The sequence below is a fragment of the Acanthopagrus latus genome, chromosome 2, assembly GCF_904848185.1.
Source record: "Acanthopagrus latus isolate v.2019 chromosome 2, fAcaLat1.1, whole genome shotgun sequence".
In the NCBI taxonomy this organism is placed as follows: Eukaryota; Metazoa; Chordata; class Actinopteri; order Spariformes; family Sparidae; genus Acanthopagrus; species Acanthopagrus latus.
The window spans coordinates 26,243,800-26,267,699 of record NC_051040.1 but is presented as its reverse complement, the minus strand read 5'-3'; the positions used below and the strand labels follow the sequence as shown (position 1 = coordinate 26,267,699).

The window sequence follows — 23,900 nt, the reverse complement described above, 5'->3', positions numbered from 1 at the left end:
GTTCTACAACTGTGTCTTGACTGTGTGTGTGCAAAAGACGAGCGCAGGCACATTATCTGAAACAAAAATGAGGGCTGCCGGCCAGTCTGAGCGAGCACAAGGTGAGTCAAACTCAGGTCTGATACACTCCAAACCCCAACAGATGTCCAAAATAATTAGCACAATCTGTCACCCATAGATAAAAATAGATGATCTTTAAATATTTTGCATTATTAATGGACTGCTGTAGTAATGACAGCAAACCCAGTTGCCTAGAACCTTAATTAGCACTGGAGAAGATGGCAGAGAGGATAAAAGAAACCATGAGTCATTGTGACTTTCATCTTGTATCACAGGTAAAACAGTTCTCATTGTAATAAACTGGAATCTCATTGGCCACGACAATCTCAGTATCCTGTGTCATTTGTCTGCTAACCATAAAAAGATAATATGGTGTGACATACAGCATGCTGTATCTGAAAATATGTATGTAGAAGTACTGTACGCTGGCAAGCTTTCTCAAAGTGAAACCTGAGGAAATCAATGGATGAAAGCACCCAGGAATAAACACCAAAGCAAGAAATGATCCAAAACAAGAAAAAAGATCTGCCTGCCAGCACCTCCAAAGTTTACTAACATGTTGTATCTTGTATTTTCAAATCTGCACTCAAAAAGAAATGTAAAAGAGACAAGTTACAGCAGAAGATGCTGCTTCTGGCTCCATACTGAAAGTGCTCAGATATAAAAGGGGAATACATCTTCTCATCGCAATCTTGACAACTAAACCAATTAGTGCATTTCACAAAATGCCAAACGGTTTATTTTAAATGTGCAGGGTGGTGAGAACTCCATTACAACTGTATGTGGTAGCATTTACATTTCAATCAATCAATCAATCAATCAATCAATCAAAGCTTTATTGTCGTTTAGTTGTACCAACACAAGTAGTGCTGTAAACACATGAAGCTTAATGCAGAAGAAGGAAAATGAAAAATTCCAAATTTGCCAAAGTTGAATTTGGAAATGTAAGAGGGACGTTTTTCTTCTTATCCTCAATGAACCCCCATTCAAATTTGCTGAAAAGTGCATTGAAACAGGGCTGATTTGATTGTGTGAAGGAGCCGTGAATGTCAATATGTGACATATGCAGTAGTATGTACGGATCAGATTATATGGATAAAGTGACACACAGACTCTGTGCTCAGGAACTGCTTTATTGTGTATGCTACAGGGATTTAATAAAGTGCCAAAATAAAACGAGATACATTTACATTCAAGGGGTTCTCATTAATAAGTCTGATTTTCTTTTAGTAGCCAAGTAATCAATCATACTTCTCTGACTTTGCAGGAAAATTTCATAACTTCAATTGTGACTTCTAATAACTTAATTCTCTCTCTCTTAAAAAGATGCTCTGCAAGAGGCAGCTTGGTTCAAAAGGCTGCAGTGGTACACATCAGCCTGACTGACAGTCCTCCTGACTGACTCCCTGCCCACTCCTCTATGACCCTGACCTCTGACCTCCCTGGTGTAGCAAGTGGACTGAGATCAGTGGGGTTCAGTGGAAAAAAAGGGGATCTTACATCACCACTGTAAGTGCCAGCAGCACACAGAGAAGGCTACTTAGCAAAACCGCTGAGCCGTGAACTGCCCCGGCTCCATTCCTGTCGTCGGTCAAGGTGGTGTGAACCACAGGTGCTTCAGTTTGCTTTCCCTGGCAGTGCCTCTGGTCGGCGCCCACGCAGGCAGCGTAGGCCATGGCGTGGGCGATGTAGTTCTGCTCCTGGACACCCTGGAAAAGGTGGGCCATGGGTCCACGCGCGAGCACTGCCACGTCCTCCCCACTGTGGGTGGCCGACTCTGTGGGGACGGCAGCCAGCTGGACGTAGTCCTTAGTTTCTGGAAAAGAAACAGCAGAAATATTACATTGCATTCATTCAACACATTGTCCAAAGCCACTTAGAATGAGTAGTTACACTCAAACTTTTAGACACTGACTCAGCCTCTCAGCGCCCTCCCAGCTGTGACAGATCACAGTGCAGGCTGTTATGAGAGAGCTCTTTTCACTTAAGTCTGCTTAAACAAAACAAGCACTTGTAACCAGTACACCTGGCTCTCTTATCTTCCCTCGTTCCCCCAGAGGCACAGTCTTCTAATTTATCAGAGCGAGAGCAAAGAGATAATAGCTTCTTTTCTTTTCTTTTTTTTACTTTGATTTAACACACTGGAGGTCAAACTGACCTGCAAACTTACATGAGACACGTATTTACTCAATATATGAAATATGAGCGATACACATTGGAATGATATAAGCAGCAGGTAAGAGTATAGGCTGTAGTGTTGCTGTTTCCACTATAGCGTGTGTGAAATTTTTACTGGGTGTTAGCGAGTCTCCATCTGTACACCACCTGCGCCGAGCACCAGACCTGAAGGCCCTGAAATAAAGCAAGTCCCGAAAGTTGTTTAGGAGAATGCTGCAACACTTTCTTGCTGTGTCCATACTAATATAATACTAATATAAATAACTGTACGACACCAGCAGTCTAAGAAGTGCTTACGTTTATTTTAAGTGCCTATAATCTTTATATGCTATCATTAACACTTCTTATTCATACTCCTATTATTTTTAGTAAGTATTATCTTAGGATTTATAGTTACATAACAAATAATAAGGTTTATTACAAATGCCGTAATATAAAGTGTTACCAGATGCCAGCGAATGCACCTTTTTATGGATGTGTAACTGAATGTTTCTTACTTCTGCAGAAAAGATGAGGTAAAATTGGAATCATCCATGACGGGGGAGAGGAATGCCTTTAATACACGCTGCACTCAGCTCTTGCTTGTACAGTAATCTATTGATTTTTGTTGTCATGTTAACTTAACTGAACTGTCACTTTCTTCTCTGGTTTTAAAAAACCAACATCCCAAACCAAATTAGCAAAAATGTCAGAGAAGGCGAAAGCACACCTGATTATATTATAAGGAAAGGTTATACTGTATTATAGGGGATAGATCTAAACTCAGGGGGGTGGGGAAATGTAAAGGTCAGCCCAGTGGTTTCGAAATAGTTCTCTCATCTCCAGTGTTTTTTGGCCCTCACACAAAAGATAAGACACACACACGATAAGGAAAATAGAGAAGTAACTACTGTATGATATCAATCGACTATTCAATCAATCTATAATCAGCTATGTGCGATGTCACAGAGTGGTGCAGATAGAGCGACGTCCTGTTCTATAAAACAAACGAGATGATTGTTTCACATTCATCTTGCATGTTCTACATTTGTTAAGGAGTGCCGCAACTGGTCAGGGAAGCAACTTAACCGCAGTCTGAGATATTCTTGTATGGAGAACAAAGAAACATTGAGTTGGTCTCACTAGTGTTGACATCGCGGATGTCTGGGCGCGTGCCATTGGTGATTTTGTGTCCGGGTCCGTTGCCATACATCAGAGTGGTATAAGGCAGCACATCCATCGCCCACAGGGGAGATTTACCTGGAAAATACAGAAAGAAAATGGAACATTAACTTTAATTTATCTTTCCCATTTTTCTCCTTTTCTTCTCTCAGTCTCAAGGTGCTAAACACATGAATAAATGAAAACACACACAAACGCACACTCACACACTCCAACACACACACACACACACACACACACACACACACACATAGGAGGGGGGCTCAGGATCCCCAGGGGTGCTGCGAGAGGTCTACAGCTTGTTGAGTGTCTCAGTGTTACTCTCCAGATGAGCCATTAGCCTGGCGAGTCTCCCTGCTGATGAAGAGCTCAGAGTTTCACAAGCACATTAATCACTGCTGCACCGCTGGGAGGAAGAGGAGGAGGTGGAGGAGGAGGAGGAGGAGGAGGAGGAGGAGGGTAAAATGAGGATACAAACGGAAAGAGAGTGTAGAAAGGTAGCAACAGCACGATACAACACAAGTGCTCAATCAATACACGCTTTGGAGGCTGATGCAGATCATGTTTGTGGGCCGAATCTTTGATGGTAACACCTTCACACCACAGATATCAGTGTTTTTTCTCAGGATTTTACTCTGGCCAGGGTGGAACAGTATGCATCGTACAGTCCAAACCAAAAGAAACCAAAGGAAAAAAAATCTGAGATATCTTAGTGTATCAACAAACCTTTCGATTACAGCCTTCAGATTACAGTGTAAACATTTTGTACAAAGCAGGCACTAATTAGATACTTTCTGGAAACCTGCAAGAAACAAATATAGTCCTTTAGGAGGAACCTAAAACGTAATTACACCTCAAGTAATTTTTTTCAATTACCCGGGGCACATTAACATACAGAGTACAGACAGGGGAAAGACTCTAATGCATATATTTGGTTTCACATTTGGAACCTTCATCATCAGGTTTGATCAAATTGATCCTAAATTGGACCCCAGAGCTACTTAACTGTTCCACACAATATTTACATATTCTTGAAAAATATATTTATTTATTTTCATAGCTACAGCGATGAGGTGCAGCAGTTTTCCAGGGTTAGCCTCATGACGTGATGCCAAAACAGCCAAAAGGAATTCCGACACCATTCATTTGATTATTTACATCTGTGTTTTTCCTACTGTCTTCTGTAACAAAGGCCCATATCATGCTTACATAAATTGCGCTCTGGTGCATCATATAAAAAGTGAACAACCCTCACATCCAACAAAATACAGGCAAACAAATGCACTATTTTAATCTTTGATTAAACCCTCTGTCCGTCTACAAATGTCGTAGGTTCAGGGGCAGTCGAGGCTCAGCTCAGCCTGGCTCGGCAGCCTTCAGGTGTTCACAGCTGGACACCAGACTGGGACTGAACACAGCCTCTGTGACTGACGACCGTCAGGTTGAAGACAGGGAACACAGTATGGAGATGATTTACAGCGGTTCTGGCCAGGACTATGACTTGAGGGATGAGAGGACGCAGCAGGCGGGAACAGAGGAGGGCAGCAGTTGCAGAGGACCGACAGAGACTCGGACATCAGCAGCAGGTGATCTTACTTTGTGAATTAAGGATTTATTTTGACCAAACCAGGGGTGATTAAGTACAGACCAGCCAAGACTGTTTTGGTGAGTTTGAACGTATGTACGACTAGTTTCAAAAATGCTGAGATAATGCTGAGATAATGAGGCAATTAGGCTCGTCTTAGTTCAGTAAAAGAGTAAAACTTGAATTCAGAAGGTGTGAATATGCATGTTTAGTACTGAAAAAAGGTGGAAAAGTGTTTCCTTTCTTGACATTTTGTGAGTTTATTGTGTTTACTTACATCTCCCAGCTCCCAGCCTCTTGCAGTACGAGGTAGCATTACGAGACAGGAAGGGCAGGTTAGCATGCTTACTAAGGTAGAAATCCCTGCCCACAGCACACAGGCGTGTTTGACATAAGTTCAACACTGTTGTTTCTTCTTCACTCACTGCTGATAATGTTAGTTCACTTTTTAAATGAACTTTAGCCAAAGCCTCTGGGTAAAGGAGATGGAACTGTGATGGAGAGGAGACAGAGAGCTGAGGGGACAGAAGTCAGGAGCAAGTGAGGTTGATAAAGAGGCGTTTCAAAGGGAGATTAACTGGTGAGAAGGACTGACAGAGCGAGAAGAAGTTAAGAGTGTCATGTGAAAGAGAGAGAGAGAGAGAGAGAGAGAGAGAGAGAGGCATCAGCGTCAATGGTCAGAGACAGGTATAAGGAAGAGAGAAAAGGAGAAAGCGATGGACTGAAATAGAAAGGCGAGGGAGAGAAAGGCTGCCAGCTGTATGTGTTTACCCGGGCTGTAATTGCCAGGGAGAGAAAGCAGAGGAAATGTCAAGCTGCTGGTGGCAGAGGCACGCTGAAGCTGAGAGGGAGCAGGCACACACACACACACACACACCTTGGCTGTCTGTTGTCGTGGGACATAAACACATGTGGAAGACAGGAAAGAATAGGAAGGAAGGATAGGAAAGGAAGAATAGGAGTTGCTGAGGAGTGAGCTGATGCAATACCAAATCAATATAAGACATTCAAAAACATGATACGGCGACAACTTTTACAGGAAGCAGCTGAATACAGGAAGTGAGTTCATAATTACCCAGAATGCTTTGTCCTCGGAATGGGTACCCATTGAAGGTCATTGGGTGGGAATGGTCGGCCATCACAATGGTGAGGGTTTCATGCTCTTTGGTGAGTTCAAGGCCCTTCGCAATGGCGTAGTCTAAAGCAACCGCCTCATGGAGCGCCATGTACGCCCTGCCAGCGTGGTGAGCCTGGTCAATACGCCCACCTGACCACACAGAGAGAAGGAGGGGTTGATGAGGAGAGACGGAGGAGTAACGGCTTCTGGTGCTTTGAGTGACAAAGAGGACAATTTATGCTTTCTCTTAAAAGTAAAACAATTAGAATTATGGAGAAAGGTTTGGTTTTGATCATCTCACAGTGCCATTTTCATCAAACCAGATGCCACTGATGAATTTTCTCATTTCTTCATGTTTAATTAGGTTGAATCAGTAAGAAGAATTTTCAGAAGGAAAACATTTCTAAAGAAAATAATAGCCAACAGATGTGGACCTGACTGCTGTGAAAGGCTTGGTGTGAGATTTGAGAGCAGCTTAGAAATTCTGAGCTGATTTTTTAGTTCTATACGTCAAAAGAAAAATGTCTTATTAGAATATTAAAATTCTCATTTAAAAATGACTTGAGCTTTGCTGTTATGACACTTTAGACTTTCTGACTTGTCTCAGATTACTTGAGACCTGTGACTTGACTCTAAAGTTTGGTAAATCACTGAGGATGATAGTGAATTGTAATTTTTAATGAGCTATTGACACTGTTCAATACCAGAAACCACACTTGCAAACACCGATGCGTACAGTAGATGTGAGGAGGAGGTGGATTCCAAAGTTTGAGCCTTTTGGGTTCAGTTAGAAATGCAGTGCATTTCCCCTCACACTGTTACAAGGCGAGCAGATGACTTATTCACACAGAAGTGAGTCTGAAAAATATCTCCTGAACATAAATGAGGAAAGGTTGCCCACTCTCTCCCACAGAGATTTTTAGATTCACCGTGTTGCCGGGGGATAATGCTCATGCGTTCTTATTTTTAACTTCGGCCCGTTGTTCTGCTCCTGTCCTCTCCACAGGCCGTATTGGAAAGTGAAGTAGACTCCAGTTAGTAAGTTGTGGCCTCAGTGAGCTGTCAGTGATTGGGTGCACCATATGCCTGCTTCTATTTATACATTTTGCCTGTTATTTTAAAGTCATTGTGAAGACACTTAGTAGCACAACAGAGTCCCCAGGCGGCTGCCTCAGATTAAAGGAGAGATGGATGAGGGGGCCGGTGAGGTAGCCGTGTGGAACAGAAACACGCCAGCCGACCGTACGCGGTTAGCACACACTGCGGCAAACTCACTGAGCTGTATGCAGAATCAATGTCAAATCACTTGAACCACTGCAGGTACACACTGTTCTCTACCGTGGGGTTTTCAGGAAGTTGGCGCTACATCAGATGCCACGAGGATCACTTCAAAACACCTCAATATCACTGCTGAAGGTGCTGTGATATAAATGTACATGCACATTGATGTATTGGCAAACCACCACAATTACCAGTGTTGTCGTTTTCTGGCCAATTGTGCCGCCTTTGTGATTGGAGCCGGATCGATAAGTCAATTGATCCCCCTAGACCAGCCAAAGGCTTTCCTCCTATTTGTAGCAGAACCTTCTCCTCTCTGGGGATGTCATTATCCAACCCTGGATGGATTAAGCGATGGGGAGTGTGCGGAAGGTGGGCGGAGCGGTTTTGTCACTCACCCTCCACCAACAGAAAGAACCCCTTGGGGTTTTTCTGGAGGATGCGGATGGCCTTTTCTGTAGTTTCGACAATGGACGGGTCCATATTTGGGTCCCTGTCTGCCTCAAAGCGCAGGTCGCCTGGTTCAAACAGAGCTGGGCAGAAAGAGAGAGACGGATGAAAAAAAAAATGCAACAACCATGTTTTTTCATGTGAAAGTACAGTACATTCCATCAGCCCACAGTGAGTGGAGGCACAGCACAGAGGAAAGTCCCATCTTCCTCCTACTACTACCACTATTTTTAGCACACAGGTAGTGATAAACCACAGCGCAGGGCGAGAATCCAAAGTCTCCGCAGCAGCAAGAAAGTCCAGGAAAAGCTTAAAAACTGTCTTTCTGCGTGTCGTCCACACCATCACACATCATGAAGAACAGACAGAGCTTACTGACATAATGAAAGCAGACATCAAATCAAAGGCACACTTCAGGAGTTCAGAGAGACAAAAACAGAGCAAAAAAAGAGTTTAGAGTCATACTTAAAGTTAATTGTTACACCTGTGTTTTTTCCAGGTCTGAAAAGTTAAAGGAACCCTGGGGATTGTTTGGGGTTTGTCCGTGTTTCCTCATGGCCTACCAAAGGTGTTGCCTGTTAACACTTTTCCTTACTTATAATATATATGCAGAGATGACTTTTTAGATTTTCCAACTACTGGTTTGTTTATATCATTTTTTTTTTTTTTTTACAAAAAAGCACTCTGCCATTTAGTACTTTGTTGGCTTGTTTGATTAGCATAAAGACCGGAAACATTCTTCCTACAATCAGTACAGAATAGATTAAATCAGTGAGTTATAACATGTGTATCCAAGATGGATTTTGTTACCTATGGACACAGCCAGGCTAGCTATTTTACCTTTGTCTCTAGTCACAACCCTAAATCTAAGCTAACAGGCTGCCAGTTTCACCTTCAAAGAAAATAGAGAACATCTGAGTGGTCAATCCTCTCACCTAACTCTCAGCAAGAAGGCAAGCAAGCATATTTACAAAAATGTGGGACTACAGTGTGCCACAAGAATGAGTCTTAAAACCGTAAAATGAGTGGGCCATTTTGCCCTTCTAGTTCCGTGTAAGTGTCGTAAATGTGTGTCTGCTTAAGAGCTTATTTTTGGCAATAATCCAAAATCTGGTTAAGAAATCCCATGGGCATTGGGAGAGAGAAGGTAGACTGGAAGAAAAAAAAACTGCAATCAGTTGTTACTGTGGTGTGATAATGATACGATGAGCGCATTATTTTATATTAAGTGTTCAAAAGACATTCACAAGTTGAAGGATTCCCTTCCAGTCAATATGATATGAACACAGCAATCATAATAACATGAAAATAACAGCTAAATATTGATGTTGTCATAGTAAAAAAAAAGGTGTGTACTGCTGACCACAGATTTGATAAAAGAGTCACGTTGTGAGTTTTTCAGCACCTTGAACATCATGTAGGTCATGTACAGTATTATGAGGTAAAACATCTATTCAAGACTGAAATCACTGTTACAAGATGAAATCGGCGGCCTGGAGCCTGGTGAGTAAAGCAAGGACACTGCAGGCCTATTGTTGTTTTGTTCGTCAAGGCCTGAAGGGAATGCTTTGCCTTCATATAATACTCGGCCCTGCTGAAAAGCAAAGCTTTAGAGGGCAAAGAGAAATAAATAAGTTGAATTAACAACTCACCCATGAGGTAGTCTGTGGTTTCAGGGTCAACGGCATCAAAGTCTGTTTTGTTCCACACATAGTGGGCGACCTGTGTGACACACCGGACACATTCCATTCACAGACAGAGTGGAAGGAAGATGTTAAAAGTCTTTTTCTTGAGTCACTGAGCGAACTTTAGACCTTTTGTAGACTTTACTATAACACTTCTCACAGTGTTTATCGAAGAATTATGGTGTCAGTATTACATGAAATGACAAAGCAACTTTTGCCGTCACTTGTGAGTAGTTATATTGATTGCAGATATTGTACTTGTGTCTAAAGTCTTAATAAGCGTTGTGCTCCTCCCTCCTCTGTTTGTCACCACACTTGCACGACTCCTTTCAGGCAGCTCTCTTTGCCGCCTTCCTTTCATCAAGTGTTTTTCATCATTTGGCCTGTTTGGAATTAGCTTTCCCTGCTAGGCCATTGCCGGTGTGGGTACCTGAACAAGAGGATCCTGCCTACCTGTTCACTGAGCAGACAGGACTGCCTCTTTATGGAGTTCTCTGACCTGATTGGATATAGTTAGAAGGGATACTCAAATCATTATTTTTTATTTTATTACCTGAGCAGGGGAGAAGAGAAACGTATGCTTAGACTATGCATAGACTCTTTAACACTGATTCTGATAACAAAATGTGTTTTAGAATGTGAGAATTATTCATGGAGATTCAGAAGTGTGGTAATGACACACTTCAAAAGTGTAATGTATACTAGCTCACTCTAAACATGACATAAATACTAGTTCTGATTCTACTGCCTAGACATAGTTTCACCCCAATGGCTAATATTGTGCTTGTATTTGTTCTACTGCAGCTCAACTTAGAAGATCAACCCCCCAATAACAAATCAACGCAACTAATACTTTTATACAGTGTTACGTTACAACTGTAGGGGGGAGCCAGACTGAGCAGCACGGTGAATAGTTCACATACAGAATGGCAGCAGGAGCTGAGTTACTGTTTGAAGGGGAGGCCCCTAGGCCCTGAAAAATGACAGCATACTTGTGTCTTCATTTGACACCTTGCTGCCTTTGTAATTTTGCGGCTTTTGGTATGAGACTTTTCCCTGAAGCTGCTGCTGTATTTGAGCCTGTTTTCTTGGCCCCTGAGCCTTAGTTAAACAGAAGTGGTACCTTTCCAAATTTCATGCTCTGCCACTCCTTGATGAGGTCGCGCCCGTCTCTTCTTTTGCCCCGGGAGGAGTAATCCCTGGGGTACTCTGGGTCCTTAGTGCCCCTAGGGGTCATGTACTTTCTGCCTCCACCGATGATCACCTGGGAACAGGCACACGTCAGCACAAACACTCACATTCCAATCTAATGTAAATGAATTCTTAAACAGAAATTGTGCAGCTGTAAAGAGATGATGCCATGAGAACGATCTGAGTAAGCTTACATCTATGTCTGTGTTGGAGAGGAGCTGGGAGGCGATGTCGGTGCAGCCGTCGTTCTTGGCACCTGCAGGCATGTCAGCATCACTGTACCACTTCCTGCTGGCGGTGTGGGCGTAGGTGGCTGCTGGGGTGGCGTGTTGCACCCGCGTGGTTGTTACAATGCCAACAGACTTACCTGCAAGATCAATGTGTTTCATGCCTAATGTATAGTAGGTATATATAGGCCTGCATGTACAGTACAATATGCATTCTGCTGTATATTTATGTGACATATGAATAGCTTTCAGGCTGAAGTCTGAGCAGATAGTAGGGTGATGATCAAGGCATTAATCAGCAACTTTCTCAACCCCCTGTAGATACTGAATGAGATGATTAGGTATGGGGTAGTAAAGTGTCATTGTAACTACCTTGATGCCCAGCACCTCTCTTTAAATTACTCTTAAAGCCTCCCAGAGTACAAAAAAGACACTGGTGCACAGCAATGCAATCCAGGAACACTGAGATGAATGGGCTCGAAGCAACATTCAGACTGCACCAGTTTTCAATTGGATTTATCATTTTCCTCTTGTGTTGTGCCATTGGTGCCATCCTCCATAAACGTACTAAGTTCTCTTCCCAGACAGCTTAACAACCATTCACACCAGGGCTCACTTAGCTCTTAACAACCCACGTTAAGGCCGGCTGGGTCAATGACCCACAAGTGGCCTTAACGACTCTGTAAGGACACTCCCACACAGAGTTTAAAAGCCTGCAACTCCCCTCCAGTTAGTTAGAACTGAAGAAGCCTCTTGGTTGAGAGGTGGAATGTCTTAATTGTGTTCTGGCTTTAAAATGTGAATATTTGCTGGTTCTTTTATGATGCGTCGTGAACTGTTGTTTGAACAAAACAAGACATCATGAAAACATCACCATGGGCACTGGGTCAAATAAATCCAAAAACCCACAGAATTTACAGTTGCAAGACTGCTTTTGTTAATTCTACAAATCGTTGTTAAAATCATCATCTTGCAATAGTGATGAACTTAAATCTTCAATCTTCCATTCTTGCCACATTAGTTGAGGATTTTGCTGTAAGGACTGTTTCTGAAATTTTGCTTTGAGACATCAAAGACTAAAACAAAAACACTTACTTATTCTATGTAACACACACAGATATGTCACACACCTGAGTGTCAGTGTCCAGTGCTGTGCTGGGGTCAGGGCCAATGGCTCCGTGTGTGTGTCTGTTATTAGATATTCATGGCCACTGATAACATGGAACATGATAAGACTCAAGGTCCTTCTCTGTGCAGCACAACACCCTGCAGTGTAACCTGTAGCCACAGGCTGCTGATGCCCCGAGCTCGAGGCACTGCAGCTCTGCGCAGAGCGCTCAGCTGTAAAATCAGGTTTTGCTGAGGCGGTATAAGACCTGAGGGATTTTCTTTTGTCAGGAAGCTGAACTAAAGTGTGACACGGCAGGGCTGTGTCAGGTGTCTTGCCTGCTCCCTGACAAAAAGTCACAAATTCCCATTTGTTGGTTCAATCACAACACCATCTGAAGAAATCCTGCATTACTTCCCCCTTCAGCATTGTCTGTGCAGCAGTGAACTGTATTTCTGTCTACATTTGCAGAAAATTGTCACTATCACTAGTAACAGTTGGTGGTGTTAGTATTAGAATTAGTTTGGCATTAATAATAGTATACATGAGGATGGCATGCCTGCTTCTTATCTCTCTTATAATACTGTGATTGGGCTCATCGGCCTTCACTGAGCACAACATCAGACTGGATCTGGATGTGCCAGCCTGATTGAGACCTGTCCACACAGACTCAGTGCTCAGTATCTGCTAAATACTGATGTGAAGGAGGTGAAAACTTATGAAATCACAGTTTTACAGTATAGATTTTGAATAGATTGACATTACTTTGAATGAATCTGTTGTCAGTAGTTTTGTTTTTTTAATGTCTTTTGTTTTGTTTATTTTTGGTAAACTGACCATGATTCCATTCATGAAAGCAATAAAAGGGGGAAACTGTTAAAGGGGGCGAATACTTTCTTTATGCACTGTATATAAAATCATCTTTAAAAATATTATAGAATTGTACTTTATTTATTTTTTGTTAAGCATGTTTTTATTCACATTGCACTGTTGGGCTTACCAGCATCTTTGGCCCACTTCAGGATGGACGTGACCTCGTTGCCCTTCTGAGACTTGCAGATTCCGTTGCGAGTGGCTGCACTCACTCCGATGGTGTTTAGGTTGGTTTTCACCCCGCACAGATACGCTGTGGCTGTGGCTGCACTGTCTGCAATCTGGAAGTCAACACTGTAGGTCTGCACGACACACACACACACACACACACACGCACACACACACCACCAATAAGCGACACCAGTAAGAATTCCACTAAAGTCAGGAACTGAGATGGTTTTGCAGTTTTCCTCCACAGTTCAGCTACATTCTCGTTCAGTTATGCAAAATAATAGTTCATCTGGGGATAAGCTTTAGCTAAAGCTATTAGTAGCTATCTCATCACTGGCTTCATTTGCTTTATCTTTCTTACTGACTGTTTTCTGTGGGCAGAGAGTCCAAATATGACAGCAGCAACATAAAACCAGGGTAGAGTAACTACACAGCCAGTAGTAGGAAGAGTTATGGTGAAGCTGAGGTTAAGGTTTAGTGGTCTAAACTAAACTTTATCTATGTATTATATGCATGAAGTTACATCTCTCTGTCTGTGGCCACAGTGCTGATCACATTTATATTCCATTGAGAGTCTACCACACCAAATGCGAAGAAAACATTCACAAAGGTTTGATCCTAGGTTCATAATTTCATACATGTTACGTGAATAAAAATAACAGCAAACCACATCAGTGTGAACCATCAGAAATAATGGTAAAATAACATAATAATGCTGCCTTGTAAAAAGAGGTTTTATATATTCTATATTGTGTGCGTGTGTTTGTGTGTGTGTGTGTGTGTGTGTGTGTGTGTGTGTGTGTGTGTGTGTGTGTGTGTGTGTGTACCTTAGCCAGTCCCACACTAGGGAAGGTGTCCATGGTCATCACTGTCTCCTCTCCAGTCTGGTTCTGCAGCTGTCCCTTGAGGATACGTGCTGCTGTGTAGGTTGTGATTCCCATACCTGATGCGCACAACACACACACACAAACACACACACACAAAGATGAGGCTGAAGAAAACATACTGCTGATCAGCATGAGATTGAACTTTAATGTTCCCTGTGTGGAAAATTGCTCTTAGGGCAGAAAAACTAAAAACAGAAAAAAACAAATTGAATATAGATAGAAGTAGAATATAGAAGTAACATAACCAGCAACAATTACATATAGCATATAACCTATAGAGTAGTCTGAATAGACTGCTGAATATCAATCAAAATCAATCTTTTCAATATCTTCTTACAGTCAATTTGTTTTCCTTATATTATTTTCTAATGAATCTTAGTATCTTGTTACTTGTTGTTATTGAACATTTACCATCTCCAAGGAAAAACAGGATGTTTTTGGCCACATTGGTGTTGAGCTTCCTGTCCAACACTGACTGCAAAGTCTGCTTGGCCTGAGACCTCCAGAACTCCGGGTTCTCCTCTTCAACTGCAGGTGAACACACAGATCAGACTGGTTTTGGTACTGAAGTAATGCTGTGATTAATGGACTTCCTCTCCGAACAAACTTCTACTTCACACGTAACTGATATGGAGAATCAAAGAGCTGGTCCCTGGGAAATAATAAACAAAAAAATGACTGCTCTTTGTTCAGGCCTTCTGGGACTTCAATGTGTGTGTGTGTGTGTGTGTGTGTGTGTGTGTGTGTGTGTGTGTGTGTGTGTGTGTGTGTGTGTGTGTGTGTGTGTGTGTGTGGCATGTTTATTTGTAGCTGTCACACCACGCTCACATGCTCTCTTATCTACTGAAGTACATCTCTCTGTGCTGCAACAGGTAGTTTGTCATGGTAGTCCGCTAACAAGCAGTAAATGCTGATGGCAGCAAGTTACATAACTCCACAAGTACTGAGCGTGCTCATTTGAAGCCCTTCGCAAAAAGGAGTGGGTAGAAGAGCGTACAAAAGAGTAACTGATTTCAAAGGATGAAAGGAAAGGTGAAAGCTGAGGAGCCATTCAGTCATAAAAGGGAGACGGAAACCAGGGTAAAACACAGAACTCAAAGTGAGAGGAGACAGTCTGCCCCGATGGGTGGTGATTAGTTATAAAACTCAGAAATATAGAACTGAAGTCTAACCCCGGGGTAAAAAAGGTGAGGATCATTAATCAAGCTCAACATTTTCAGGCCTAAGTGATCTTAAGGAAAAATGTGCTAGTTTGTGTTAAGCTAAAACAAAAATCAGTAAAAAAAAAAAAAAAAAAAAAAAGATAGCAAAAAAAGACTGCAGTGGTAGTCGAAATAAAAAGGTTAAGTGGAAGCCAAAGAAAGTTGATGTGTCAGCTAAAGTTCACTAAGTCTACTGAGAGCAGTTGGAATCAACTGATTTATGAAAGTCGTGGGACAGAAGGGCTGAAGAAGGACTTGTTGCTGCTGTTCTGGGTGAAGATCCTACACCTGAAAGGATTTTAAGTGTCTTTAGAAATGTAAGCAGTTGAACTGTCATTTGAAAGAGCGAGAAATAAAGGCCCTGGACACTGGTCCTGCAGTTGAGTTTCAGCTGAGGAGTGAATGTAGTTCAATTTCAGTGGAAGTGGAAGAACTGCAGACACACTACACATGTGATAACAGTGATCGTAGTTTTCAGTCGAAGAAAATTCAGCTCAAGTGTCAGTTGCCACATAGCTTAGGAAAGCCGTGTGAGCGAAAGTGTACGTATGACACAAAGAGACAATAAACATAATGTGAAAAACTGAAAGGCAGAAAAAAGAATTGACCTTATTTTACGAAGTACAATGGGTGGACAATGCTTTAAGGTTTGATGTTTGTAGTTTGTAGTTTGAAGAGGAAGTGATAAGATTCAAAGATGGGGGGGTTCAGAGCATTGAAAGCAGCAAAAAATGTTGAAAAAACTTACATATTCCAAAAATAGCTCAAATCTGAATAGAGGCAGAGATGAGTTTGACTAAAAACTCCTCAAGTTTAACTTGAGTTTCTAGAAGATGGTACAGGGATGTTTGAAGCTCCCAAAACAATACACGTCTATGAGTTAGCATCCCTAAAGCAGATCTTTTTTTTTGTCTCACCTTTGGCACCGGAAGATCCAAATGCAAGCAGCAGAAAAAGAGCAGAGACGGCCACCCCTGTCAGCTCCATGGCCACGCTCAGGCTGGAGACGTGCTGCTCTAACCTTCCCAAAGATCAACTCTGGATCACACGAGCTGCCAATCATCGTTAACAGCATGCCATAAATTCATAATGACCAATGAGCCTTTGGCAAATTTACGACCTCTGACTGGAAAGAGTGTGTTGTGTTTGGGTTGGCAAAAATGGGTGAGAACCATTTATAGAAATCCACTCGACAAAACAGTAAATAACAGAGAGCTGTAATTCTGTATATGTGTTAGTTTGATATAAAATAGCACTTGACAAACCATTTAAATCGAAGAAATTAATTATTGACAGCATTTAAAGCTTTAATGATATTGTTTAATGATAAACTCATTTATTTAGAGCATTATTTATGATGCTGTGCTGAAGATCAATGGATTGATAATGAGCATGCAAAACATCTGTGTGTGTGCGTGCGTGTGTGATGTTTAATCATAAATGCACTGTATCTGACAGATAATGCAGCAGTTATGTAAGTGAGAAAGTCAGAGTCCACTGGGGCTGAGCTGGATGGCAACAGCACACAGCCAGCTATTTTCCAATGAATACATTAGCAAGAGAAGAATATTTGTATCAGCCGTCATGTTTTGTTTGATTGCCTGTTCACATTTTCTCCATCGCACATCGTGATAGAATAAGAGGCGACACAGCACCTGATGCAAAAGCGCGTTTGTTACGCTTCTTATTCAACAGGTACAGTGCGTCACGCTGATAATGGAACATTTAGCAGAGCTTATGAACACCTAATGTTCCCAATGAGTTCAAAAATTACCCTTGCAAATGTGAATGGGCCCTGAATGGGAATTTTGATGAACTAAAGGAAAAGTGAATACAATCTGTCTGTGAACTAGTGGGGAAAATGAGCGTCATGCACAAAGCAGATGTCTTAACAGACTTGAGAAAACTATAGTTTGTTGACATGAAATCAAGTCAATTTGGGGGAATTGTTGGGACAAATATTGTAAAAAAAAAAAAAAAAAAAAAAGATATGATTTTGGCATTTAGCAGACACTTTTGTCCAAAGCAACCTACAGCAATTCATACATACACTAATGGTGGTGGCTGCCATGCAGGGTGGTGTCAAGCACATCAGGAGCAGTTTGGGGTTCAGTATCTTGCCTGAGAACACTAAGACATGCAGACCAGGGGAATCAAACCAGAAACCTTCCGGTAACAAAACAACTGCTCTACCCCTGGGCCACTGTGTTTGAAATTTGTCTTTGGAGGCAATACATGGCTATATATGAAAAATCAACCCTGAGTTGGATGAAATCACCAACAATGATCTACCTGTAATCAAGTATACAGAATAAACTTTAACTTCAACATGGGAGAAGGGGTCTTAACAAGTATTGAGGGGGTCTGTGTGTCTGATCATCTGTTCTGATCGCTATCTCGAATTTTGTCACAGAATAAACATGCATATAAATGTCTAAGCAATATATGGCTCTCTGTTAAACAGGCCCTGACAGTAACCACACTGGTGCTGCCAGTCTTTGAGAGTTCAGAGTGTGGAGCTTCAGGTAGACAGTTGTACTGGATCCTCTGCACCTTCTGCCAAATAAGTCCACTGTGTCCCACTGTGGAGGTTAATTGGCCTCTCCCTTGCACCCTCAAACACCAGCTGTTCTCACTGAGCAATCAATTCCCACAGCATTGAGGATCATTTAAAAGCAGCTCTTGGCTCACATGGACATTACAGAGGGATTCTGTTCTTCAGGTGTGTTAGCAGGTATGAAATGGCTTTTGTATGTCTTGTATTCAACATAATTCCTGACCAGAATGTTCCTGTTTTGTGTTTATGCAGTTTTCTTTTGTGTAAATCAACTTGAGCTCTATCCAGAACCGGCCCACGTAACCTGAAGAAAGTTGAAGTAAGTAAATGACTTCTGAAATGATTCTAAAACTGTCTTGAAAACCCTGTGATCTAAAACCAAGATGTATCAACAGGATGTTGTGGCTTTCATTTTTGCTGATTGGGAGCATCACCTGTGTCCCTGTCAGAAAAGGTAGGCCATGGTTGCTTTGAGCAAAACAAATTACAAGTTTAGACTCTGTTTTTTTAAATTGCCCTTGTTTTTCCTCAGACTATGGATTAAATGCGGCCGACACAACCTTCATGCCGCAGCCATATTCTGCTGGGTATCGGTACAGTGGAACAGGGATGAGTTCTGGCCCGGGCAGCAGCTCCCCTCTACCAAGTCTCACCAACCCAAGCTTTGACAAAGCTACTGAACTGCCTGCTCAAGATGTGGTTTACTACAGCCCAGGCAGCTTCGGCAGCACCGGCATGGCTGAGGGTGAGGCGTTCAGCGGCGGCTACTCCAGCTACAGCAGCCCTGAGGTCGGTCGGTATGGGGCTGCTTATGCAGCTTCTCGGTACGATGTCGCTGCTGCTCCAGCTGGCAGCTATGTTGGAGGCTACGGTAGCTCGGCTGGTGTTTACGGAGGGGGCGATTCCTACGGGTTTGCTACAGCCCCTCAAGATGAGGTATGGAGCTCTGGCTCTGCTGGCGAAGAAATCCTTGAGCCGGTCTTCAGTGACGTGTCTGACCTGGAGCCAGTGTACTCCTTCAGCTCTCGTTCAAACTACCAACGAGGAAGAGCCGTATTCGCCCAAACCCGCTACACCCCAGAAGAGCCCGTTCCCCCACCTCTGCCAGTATCCGTCAGCAAAACCGCTTCCAAGCAAAGCAGTCCTAAAGCTACAAAACATGGTTACCAGTAATCTGTGGTAAGAGACTGTTCACGCAATATCTACCCCTTATTCTCCATGTGCCGTCTGTATGCTGACTTGCTCATGTCTTTACCTTGCAGGTTTCGATGCTCCAGATGTTGCATCGCTTCTACATGAACTGATTTCTAATAAAGTCTTATATCAAACTTTGGTTTAATGGTGTCAACTGTTTGGTCAAAGTAGCATAACAAAGGCCAGTGTTTCATGTGACAGTTTGCACATGGTTGAGGTGCCAGTCTTAAGTAAATGAGCTGAAGACAACGTTTGCTGCACAAATTAGGATTTCTGTTTGTTTGCAAGCTCTTACCATCAGACTAACTGTATTCACTTTACATGTAATATAGCACAATGATTTACAAAAGTGTGATGAAAACCTGACCTTGCTTAGCAGCTGTTCTGGTTTATCCCGTTCATGCATGGATGTCACTAGTGTACAGCTATTTTAAAGCTGTTTATTGGCATAGTTGCACATAATCCACTTCAGTGGATGCTATTGCATCTCATACACTGCCACCCATTGCAAGTCAAAAAAGAGTTAAACCAAGATGTCGGACAGTCAGCAGTACCAAGTTGCTCATTTCTGTTCAGTGCTCCTATTAAAGAGATCCTTGTAGATAAGAATATGGTAACATCTAAGGAGTAATGCAAAAGTATATTGTATTGGGAAGAAATTATGATTCATCACATGTCCACTAAATTGTATGTCATGCATCACTGGCTATATTTCAACCATATTTTCAGTCCATAGGCTGTGATCAGTATATTACTGCTGCTGTTTTTGGAATGTAACGTGGATGGTTTTGTAGAGCTCAGGAGTAGAGCCTAATAGACAGGCCTACAAGATAGTGGCGAAATTACCACAGTCAAGTGAGGGGGAGGATGCTAGTAACAGTGAGGAGGAATGGCTGCCAGAACAGGAGGGATTAGCAAATGCTAGCAGTAGTGACAGTGGAGCAGAGGACACTGAGTCTGAAAAGGATGCTGTAGGAGCTGAGGATGCAAACGATTGTGAAGGAGTTGAGGCTAAGAATGCGTCGCCTGACAGAGCTCAAAAGAGAAGGGCAGAAAAAAACATGTCATGAAAACTAAAGTCAACGAGTTTGAGGGAGACTTGCCTCCTTTTTTAGGGAGTGGAAAATAAATGTTGTGGGAGCAAAACCAAGAGATTTCTTCATGTATCTATATCCTGAAGATCTGATCGATGTAATGCACAATTCAAACCTGTATGCACTCCAAAAAGGAAAAGAAAATCTGGCCTTGACATCACAGGAGCTCAATATGGTCATGTCATACATCAGATACCCAAAGATCAAGGATGTACTGGTCCTCAGAGGCAGGACTTTGTCTTGATTTGATAGCAGATGCTATGCCAGTGAACAGATTTCAGCAGATTCTGAGCTACATTCACTTTGTTGATAACTTCTCACATGACCCCGAAAATGCATATAAGTTCATTAAAGTCAGACCAGTGTTGGATGCTCTCAAGGAAACCTTCCATTCAGCAGTCGATCCTGAAGAATTTCATTTAATAGACAAACAGATGATTCCCTGCACGGGCCGCCTGTCTGTTAAGCAGTATGTCCCCAAAAAGCCCAAACGCTGGGGTGTGAAACTGTGGGTGAGAGCAGGATCCTCTGGCCTATCAGGGTCCAGCTGGGGGCCGAGGTCAGATCAGTCAGTTTGGAATGGCTGGAGACGTAGTCATGCTCCTCTGTAACAACACACAGCAAAAAGAATTACAAGGTGTTTTCCGACAATTTCATTTGCACCATTTCACTCCTTCAGGCATTACAAACTGAGGAGTGAAAAGAAACTAAAGCAAGAAGCAAGAGGATCTTTGTTGTCAACAATGCTCAAAACATCACACGCTGGCTAGATCGCTCAGTGGTCTACATGGTCTCCTACTGCACTGGACAGTCTCCATCAGATGTGGCTCAGAGATGGAGCAAGAAAGAATAGAAGATGCTCAACATCCCAAAGCCATTTTCCATGAAGCTGTCAGCATATGGGAGGACTAGATCTAATGGATCAGTGTGTTGCAATATATCCCCACAGACGCAGAAACAAACGATGGTACATCCGAGTGTTCTTTCATTTCCTTGACGCGACCACTGTGAATGTCTGGCACCTCTACAGAATGTCTGGGTCGGAACAGAAGGATCCTCTGCACTTCAAGGCATCTACAGCTTGTGTGCATATAAATGCAGGAGCCATCAAGACATTTGTAAGAGGAAGACCCAGTGCCACCCTCCTCCGGTGAAGTGCAGAGCAGTGTCCAAGGCACCTCCTGAGATCCAGTTTGGCCCAGGAAACCACTGGCCCCATTAAAACACTTAGTAAAAAAAATCCTGACTGCGGTTATCATAATTCACGATGACAGGGTTATGACTTTTACCATGGATAGACACTTTTGTACCCCTTAACTCCATCTTCATAAGGTCCTTTGTTGCAGTTCTGGGTGTTTTTGCACAGTTCACAATAAAGTATGTTCATCTCTAGGAGCCAGAATGCATCTAAGCCCTGAGCAGTATGGTGGCTGTATGGTCTCATGGTGTTCAAACATTCCTACCATTGTTTGCACAGATTTACATGGTACCTTCAGGCATCAAAGCTCATTTTTAGGTTCATACATTTCCTTTGGGGTTACTACTAGAATAAGTTTATATAATTAAATGCTCAAACACACCAGTTTTCTCATACTGTCCAGTGTATTAGTACCATATTTCCCATCTGCCTGAGATGCTGTTTTAGCTCTTGTCTTATTTACACCCCCCCAATCTCAACATGTACCTGCTGACTGTTAATAATTATATAGATGCTGTTATGTGTTTTGATTGAGATCCTGACCCACCAAGCAACCTGGAAAGTGAGAAAGTTAAGTTTTTTTGCTCTGAATTACATAATTACATAATCGCCATCAGTAAACTGGACCCTGTCTGAGTCTCACTCTCGGGGAGGGAGGCTGTTTTCTGGGGGAAAGTTTACTGAGGTCTCGGTCAGGAGGGCTGACCAACATCGTGATTTTTTTCAACACAGTAACTACAACAACACAATAGTGGAAGAAGACAAACACGTGGTGAGTTAAAAGTTTTTCAGCTGGTAGGACATGCAGGAGGACAGACACCTCTCCAGGTATAACTTTGGTATTTTTTCCTCATATAAGTCTCCAAAGACAGTTACAGTTACTACTTTACTGTTGTTTGGTCCTGTAACATTGCTTTGTGGTTCATCTCTTTATTTTGTTACGTGAAGGACCTGTGCACTTAGCAAACTGTGAATACCATCAGAACAACAGGCCCCTGCTCTGAACAGCCAGCTTATCCATTCACACAGGCACGGTTAGCCTAAGCGGCACCTCTGATACGGCCTCTGGAGGCGTATCAGAGGTGCAGCAAAATTTCACCCCTCGCTGCATCTGAAACTTTAACACAGAGGAGGATGTGGAGAATGGCCACGGGATCCCTGTGTTCAAAGGGCAGTGTGAATGGGGCTACTGTCTCCAGTTGGCTGTGTCATGTCTTCAGTTTCCAGTTAGTTTCACTTCTATAGTGAATATAGGCATTATTAACACAAACGCACTTTGGGTCAGCTGCCATCCCAAAGTGCCATTTTTTGACGAGCTGGGAATGAGACTCAAATCAACTTTTTTTTTACAAATGGCACCTTTAAGCAGGTATAAAATTGATCATGTCATCATGTTATCTGAGTGTGTTCACATGCTAAAAAAATGTGGGGCTGATGAGAACATTATTGGTTTAGTAGGAAATTTTGCATTGTATAAGTATAAGGGATATTAAGACCTTGACCGGATGGTGATGCTAGACGAAAAGTCTGAGGATATTTAAGCAAGGTCATCAGGATTCATCCACTGGGGACCATGGATGTCTGTACATGGCAGTCCAGCAAAAAGCTTTCTTTCTTTTCTGTTTTACATATTTCGAACAACTGTGGCAGAGAGGAGGATGGTGTCCAAGCTTCAGTCCATCTTGGATAATGTCACACACCCTCTCTATGACACACTGGCACAGCAGATGAGCACATTCAGCAGAAGTCTCGTCTCACCCAGACGCACCACTGAGCGCCACAGGATCACAATCATTCCTGCCTGTGGTCATTAAACTTTATTACGCCTCCCTAAGAGAGTCAGACACCCCTCCTTCTATAACCTGACTCAATTATGGACAGTCATTTCTTTTTTTGCACTTCTTGCACATTATTTAACTGTATATTTGAGCTTTTGTATATATATATATATATTTATATTTATATTTATATTTTGCTCTTAACAGATGTTGCTTGTATAATATATTTTGTTTGTATATCTGGAGCTTGCAACAAAAATAATTCCCCCCTGGGATTATTAAAGTATTTCTAATTCTGATTTTGTTTTCAATCTAGCTGATGCTAGAGGCTAATATGTCCAGTTTCTTGTAGAAATTTTGCTCTGTCTTCATAATTTGATCGCCTACGTTCACACACTGGAGTAAGAAACATACCAGCTATTAGTCAGTGTGATGACAGTTGGCTGTGGAGGCTTCAGGTGTGATGAGCTGACATCACAGCTGCAACAACTGATAAAAATATATTTATTCTTAATGCTACATATACATTTCCATATATCTTTAGCACCCAAAATGTAACAAACACGCACACACAAAAGTCCATGTAGTCCATGGAATTAGATGCCACACAGGACACATTTACTTCTGAGGTTCGTTTAGCTGCCAGTTTATTGCTGACAAAAAATTAGAACAGTGTCACAGTTTGTGGCAGCTTTTAACCCCTAACCCCCTAATCCCTAACCCTAACCAAAATAATGAAAACAAAATTTTCAAAACCCTGAGTTGGATGAAATCACCAACAACAATCTACCTGTAATCAAGTATACAGAATAAACTTTAACTTCAACATGGGAGAAGGGGTCTTAATAAGTATTAAGGGGGTCTGTGTGTCTGATCATCCTTTCTGATTGCTATCTCTCTTTTCAC

General features: G+C 42.3%; 2 protein-coding genes across 3 annotated transcripts; one reads left to right on the top strand and one right to left on the bottom strand.

Annotated features, from left to right (window-relative positions):
- Nucleotides 1–878: 878 nt before the first annotated feature.
- Nucleotides 879–16,224, bottom strand: alp3 (alkaline phosphatase 3). The gene is made up of 11 exons (XM_037087647.1): nt 16,091–16,224; nt 14,383–14,499; nt 13,912–14,027; nt 13,041–13,215; nt 10,900–11,072; nt 10,638–10,778; nt 9,482–9,551; nt 7,778–7,912; nt 6,060–6,251; nt 3,361–3,477; nt 879–1,876 (listed from the first exon to the last, which is right to left on the bottom strand). Exons 1-11 carry the CDS (start codon nt 16,158–16,160, stop codon nt 1,557–1,559), a joined length of 1,626 nt encoding a protein of 541 aa, XP_036943542.1. The 5' UTR covers nt 16,161–16,224; the 3' UTR covers nt 879–1,556.
- A 1,739-nt stretch (nt 16,225–17,963) lies between these two features.
- Nucleotides 17,964–19,063, top strand: LOC119013238. 2 transcript variants are annotated; one of them, XM_037087567.1, is made up of 4 exons: nt 17,964–18,049; nt 18,126–18,184; nt 18,263–18,909; nt 18,993–19,063. In XM_037087567.1, exons 2-3 carry the CDS (start codon nt 18,127–18,129, stop codon nt 18,901–18,903), a joined length of 699 nt encoding a protein of 232 aa, XP_036943462.1. In that variant the 5' UTR covers nt 17,964–18,049; nt 18,126; the 3' UTR covers nt 18,904–18,909; nt 18,993–19,063. The 2 variants fall into 2 exon arrangements, with proteins under 2 accessions (XP_036943462.1, XP_036943471.1); XM_037087576.1 differs by lacking the exon at nt 18,993–19,063 and having other exon boundaries at nt 17,977–18,049; nt 18,263–18,910.
- Nucleotides 19,064–23,900: the final 4,837 nt, after the last annotated feature.

What these genes read in the sequence shown, in the direction of transcription:
- alp3 (XM_037087647.1), bottom strand. Translation starts at nt 16,160, where the DNA reads ATGGAGCTGACAGGGGTGGCCGTCTCTGCTCTTTTTCTGCTGCTTGCA. An exon ending in GTTCTTTCTGTTGGTGGAGG is followed by an intron (nt 6,252 to 7,777) that starts GTGAGTGACAAA and finishes CTGTGTGGTCAG; the next exon opens with GTGGGCGTATTGACCAGGCT. An exon ending in CCGAGGACAAAGCATTCTGG is followed by an intron (nt 3,478 to 6,059) that starts GTAATTATGAAC and finishes TGTATTTTCCAG; the next exon opens with GTAAATCTCCCCTGTGGGCG.
- LOC119013238 (XM_037087567.1), top strand. Translation starts at nt 18,127, where the DNA reads ATGTTGTGGCTTTCATTTTTGCTGATTGGGAGCATCACCTGTGTCCCT. An exon ending in CTGTGTCCCTGTCAGAAAAG is followed by an intron (nt 18,185 to 18,262) that starts GTAGGCCATGGT and finishes GTTTTTCCTCAG; the next exon opens with ACTATGGATTAAATGCGGCC.